Genomic DNA, 5578 nt, shown 5'->3' with positions numbered 1-5578 from the left:
TTAATCTAATTAATTAATCCATTCATTAATTTATCTTATTATTAATTAATTTAATTCATTTATCCATTCATTATTTTTTTTTCTTTTTAAGCATTCTTTAATTTAATTCATTCATCCATTCATTAATTTATCTTTTTATTCATTAATTTAACTCATTTATCCATTCATTAATTTATTTTTTATTTTCTAAGCATTATTCACCAATTTAATTAATTCATCCATTCATTCATTTATCTTATTATTCATTAATTTAATTCATTCATCCATTCATTAACTTATCTTATTATTTTTCTTTAGCATTATTCATTAATTTCATTCATTCATCCTTTTATTCATTTATCTTATTATTTTTTAAGGATTATTCATTCATCCATTCATTATTTATATTTTTTTAAAGCATTATTTATTAATTTAGTTAATTCATCCATTCATCAATTTATCTTATTATTCATTAATCTAATTCATTCATTCATTCATTCATTTATCTTTTTATCTTTTTAAGCATTATTCACTTAGTTAATTAATTTATCCATTCATTATTTATTTTTTAAGCCTTATTCACTAGTTTAATTCATTCATCCATTCATCATTTTATCTTTTTATCTTTTTAAGCATTATTCATTCATCCATTCATTAATTTATCTTTTTTTTAAGCATTATTCATTAATTTAATTCATTCATCCATTCATCAATTTATCAATTTTATATATTTTTTTAAATCTGACCTGAGAATGATAGCAGCGCGGGGCGTCGGAGAGGCGTTGGGGAGGCAGCTCTTCCCACGTCTCTCTGAACCTCGACGAGTCCTCCTCCTCCGCTTGCTCAAGCTCGGCCTCGAGGTCCATGTCCAGCTGAAGGGGGAAGGTGGGGGGAGGGGGTCGAGGAGGAGGTGGTTGTAGTTTAGTTTGATTCTATTTGATACAATGGGTATTCTTGGTGTGATATAGTGTCTGGTTTTAGTTTGGTTGTGAGTTATCCCCTGTGTGTAAGGGATGGTCGGGGTTACCATCCACTGGCGGCGAGGGATTCGAACGCGGGTCAGCGAGATTGATAGACGAGATCGCTGCCGATGCGCCACACAGCACACAGGTCGTAAGTGGTAGTTTTTTTTTTTTTTTTTTTTTTTTTTTTGGGGGGGGGGGGAAGTGTGTGTGTGTGGTGGGGGGGTGGTGATGATGATGATGATGATGATGATGATGATGATGATGATGATGATGATGATGATGATGATGATGATGATGAAGAAGAAGTAGAAGATGATAATGATGATGATGAAGATGAAGATGAAGAAGATGATGATGATGATGATGATGATGATGATGATGATGATGATGATGATGATGATGATGATGATGATGATGATGATAAAGATGATGATAAATAACAATAAGAAAACAATAATAATAATAAATAATAACAAAAATAAGAACAAAGATGACAATAATAAAAGTAATAATAATGGTAATATCAATGATGATAATAATAATGACAATAATTATGATAATGATAACAATGATAATGATATGTCATAGTAATAATAACAATTAAAAATAATAATGATTACTGAAAACTGAAGAACAACAGATACTTTTACAACAATAATTACTTCAATACTTAATAATAATATCAATGTTACCAAAAATACGAAAATGAAAAAAAAAAAAAAAAAAGGGAAAATGCAAGAAAGGAAGAAAGAAAAGGAAAATAAAAGAAAGAAAAATAACATGAAAGAAAGAAAATTGGGGACCGAAAGGAAAAACAAAGGAAAATGAGGAGGAAAATGAAAGAAAGAAAGAAAGAAAGAAAAAATGAAAAATGAAAGAAAGAAAGAAAGAAAGAAAACATGAAAAATGAAAGAGAAAGGAAAATGAAAGCAAAAAAATGAAAATTAAAGAAACAAAGAAAAAGAGAAAAACGAACAGAAGAGAAAAGGAAATGAAAGAAAGAAAAAAAGTAAAAAAAAAATAAATAAATAAATAAAAAAAAGTAAAAAGGAAAATGAAAGTATGAAGAGAAAGTGAAGGAAAGAAAGAAAAAAAAAATAAAGGAAGAAATAATATGAAATAAAGAAAAAAAAAGAAAATCAAAGAAAGAAAAAAAAGAAAATCAAAGAAAGAAAAAAATGAAAATCAAAGAAAGAAAAAAATGAAAATCAAAGAAAGAAAAAAATGAAAATAAAAATAAGAGACAAGAAAAAAGTAAAATCACAGAAAGAAAAAAAAAAAAGAAAAAAAAAATAGATAGAAAAAAAATAATAAAAATTAAAATAAAAGAAACAAAGAAAGACAAGCGAATAAAAAAAAAAAAAAAAAAAAAAAATAGAAATAGAAAGAAAAATAAATACAAAACAAAAGCAAAAACATAACAGAACATTGAAAATAATTAAGTGAAATTAAAAGTATACCAACCTTCACATGATCCACCTCCCACAGCTGTCTCCTGACTGGCCTCTTTCCCCTGAGCTGCTGGTTCTATCGAAAAAATAATAATAATAATAATAATAATAATAATAAAAATAATAATAAAATAAAATAAAATGGCTGATTACCTGCGTCAGGAAGGGGGGGTGGGGTGGGGTAGGGAAGGGGGGAATGGGGTGGTATCCATGATCGTTTTTTAGATAATTCTAAGAACAAAATTTGAGAATGTCTCGAAAAATGATTTTAAAAATAAATAAATAAATAAATAGAAAATCTAAAAAAACGTCTCAAATCTTATCTTGGACGTTTTTTTTTTTTAGGCGCGTTCTCCACCGGTGTGTCTCATAAAGGCCATGTCACAGAAAAAATATTAATAAATTAATGGATCTAATACACTTTTGTATTACTCAAAATGACGTATGCACTGTATACACTCAAATATTATGATAATGCATATATAAACACGTTCATTATTGACAAAACCTGACATAAGAAAATGAATGGATATTTGGCAACAGTGTCTGTCGTTTGTATACAGAGTTCATTTGCTCTTATCAATGTATTTCATATTCATAAACATCTTCATGTGTATGCAAATGAGTTGTTCTTTGGGGAAACAATCAAATTAGCTTGGAGTAACACATAAAAAGGCATAATTACAAGCAAAAAACATGAAGATCAATGAAAATGTGATGATGACCTTTGCTGAAGCGCCAAAGTCATGATATCGCTTTCTACGAAACTTTGTACTTCATAAATATTCTCAAAAATTAAAGTAGATGTGTCTTTTATTAGAGAGAAATATATATAATGAACATGAACAACACGTACCAAAGACTCAGTTATAGAAATAGACATGCAAATTAATAGGAATTAATAGCAATGTAATTTTTTCACTCGGAGGCCATTAACCAGAGGAGCCAAATCTTGAAGTTCAAAGCTTGAATAATTACATAGTATTTGTCAACGTGGACGTATTTTTCTCTTTAATAAAGATTAGCAGAATATACAAGCAAATTAATTAACACCCTGGTGTGATATTTTATAGAAGTTAGAGAGATTTCTTTTATGAATAAGAAGATAATTTTGTGCTGATTTCTTGTAATAAATTCGTTTTGCTGAAGCATGAGCTATGTATGAAACAATAATGAAACCCTTCTCTTAGATGCATTATTATCATTATTATTATTAAAAATGTATATATATATATATACAATTATATATATATGTATTAGCCATATAGTTTAGACATTTTCAGTAAAAAAAAAAAAAGAAAGAAAAAACTCGTAATAGATTTCCTTTCACAATTACCTCTGATACAGCAAAATTGAAATCAGCTCTGTAATTCCGAATCTATTTCGGTATATTATTATTGACATAAGCTTATGGAAATTAGGGATGATCATTTTATGAATAAGAGTAAAAATATATATATTTTGCTGAGGTCTTGTATAAAATGTATAATTAATGGAATGGTCTTGAATTTATCTTTCGAAGTAAAATGAATATATAAAATTCAGCTAAATTCAAATTAGATCCTTAATTTTGTCTCACTTTCAGCAAAATAAAGAAATATTCAAATGAAAATAACCAAGATAATAATAAGAAATGAAAGTACACGAATAGATTTCATTACTATTTCAAAAGCACTTTAAGATACAGCAAATAAAAGAAAGGGACAAGTTACAAGAAACCAGCTAGGTCAGATTTTTTTCCTTGTTCATCAAAGATCTTATTCTACATTCTGTAATCTGAAAGTAGGATGATGTTAGTTGCATGTTCTGTTAAACTTTATTGTTATTAGAATAAAATGAAAACTGTATATGAACCATTTATCATGATATATTGTTCAATCTGTTCTTATGCCTTTATATATGTATACATATATGTGTGTGTGTATAGACACACACACACACACACACACACACACACACACACACACACACACACACACACACACACACACACACACACACACACACACATACACACATACACATACACACACACACACACACACACACACACACACACACACACACACACACACACACACACACACAGCAAATAGGTGTGTGTGCGTGTTTAAGTTTTTATGTGTGTGTGTGTCCGTGTGTTTTTTAATGTGTGTGTATGAGTGCTTATTTTTGTGCATGTGCGTGTGTGTTGCCTGTGTATTTTTTGGTTGTGTACGCGAGGATGAGGATGAGGATGTGAGTGAGTATTCTGGCAACTGTGATAATAAGTATTACATGAGGATGATGTGAATATGAGTATGAGTATGATTATGAGAGTTAATATGATAATGAGTGTGTTTATGAATATGTGAATATGAGTATGAGTGTAAATATAAGTGTATGATTATAAGTGTTTATGAGTATGAGTATGATTATGATAGTTAATATGATAATGAGTGTTTATGAATATATATATGTATGAGTGTTTATGAGTATGAGTGTTTATGAGTATGAATGTTTATGAGTATGCGTAAGAGTGTTTATGAGTATGAGTGTTTACAAGTATGAGTATGAGTGTTTACGAGTATGAGTATGAGTGTTTACGAGTATGAGTATGAGTGTTTACGAGTATGAGTGTAAATATGATTGTTTACGAGTATGAGTATGAGTGTAAATATGATTGTTTACGAGTATGAGTATGAGTGTAAATATGATTGTTTATGAGTATGAGTGTTTGTGAGTATGAGTGTAAATATGAGTGTTTATGAGTATGAGTGTAAATATGAGTGTTTATGAGTATGAGTGTAAATATGAGTGTTTATGAGTATGAGTGTAAGTATGAGTGTTTATGAGTATGAGTATGAGTTTACGAGTATGAGTATGAGTGTTTATTAGTATGAGTGTAAATATGAGTGTTTATGAGTATGAGTGTATGAGTGTCTACACTTACCAAAGCCGCCACAACCCTTCGGCTTTCCTTCAACTGCTTTTCTCCGATCGGTGGCTGAGGCAAGTCTGCGTTTCTCTTCTTCTCCTCATGTTTATCACCTGGTTGCTTTGTTTCCCTTTCGGGGTATCCATTTTTCTCCTTTGTACTATCGTCTGTCTTCTCTGAGTCCGTTGCTTTATCCGTGTTTGTCTCATTCCCCTCTTTCGTTTTCTTCTCGACTTCTTTTGTTTTATGTTCTTCGTTTGTGTCAA

General features: G+C 29.4%; 1 protein-coding gene across 1 annotated transcript in view; it reads right to left on the bottom strand.

Annotated features, from left to right (window-relative positions):
- Positions 1-636: 636 nt before the first annotated feature.
- The window catches only part of LOC125035350 (protein FAM133-like), a 5320-nt gene continuing 378 nt past the window's right edge, over positions 637-5578 (bottom strand). Inside the window, exons 1-3 of the mRNA XM_047627682.1 lie at positions 5328-5578; positions 2409-2471; positions 637-851 (exon numbers count right to left, since the gene is read on the bottom strand). The exon at positions 5328-5578 is cut by the window's right edge and continues 378 nt beyond it. Coding sequence (XP_047483638.1) covers positions 678-851; positions 2409-2471; positions 5328-5578 — 488 coding nt within the window. The 3' untranslated portion in view covers positions 637-677. The remainder of the gene's footprint in view (positions 852-2408; positions 2472-5327) is intronic.

This window comes from Penaeus chinensis, chromosome 19 (assembly GCF_019202785.1).
Source record: "Penaeus chinensis breed Huanghai No. 1 chromosome 19, ASM1920278v2, whole genome shotgun sequence".
Taxonomy (NCBI): domain Eukaryota; kingdom Metazoa; phylum Arthropoda; class Malacostraca; order Decapoda; family Penaeidae; genus Penaeus; species Penaeus chinensis.
The sequence above is the reverse complement of the archived record's forward strand: the minus strand, read 5'-3'. Positions and strand labels throughout refer to the sequence as shown.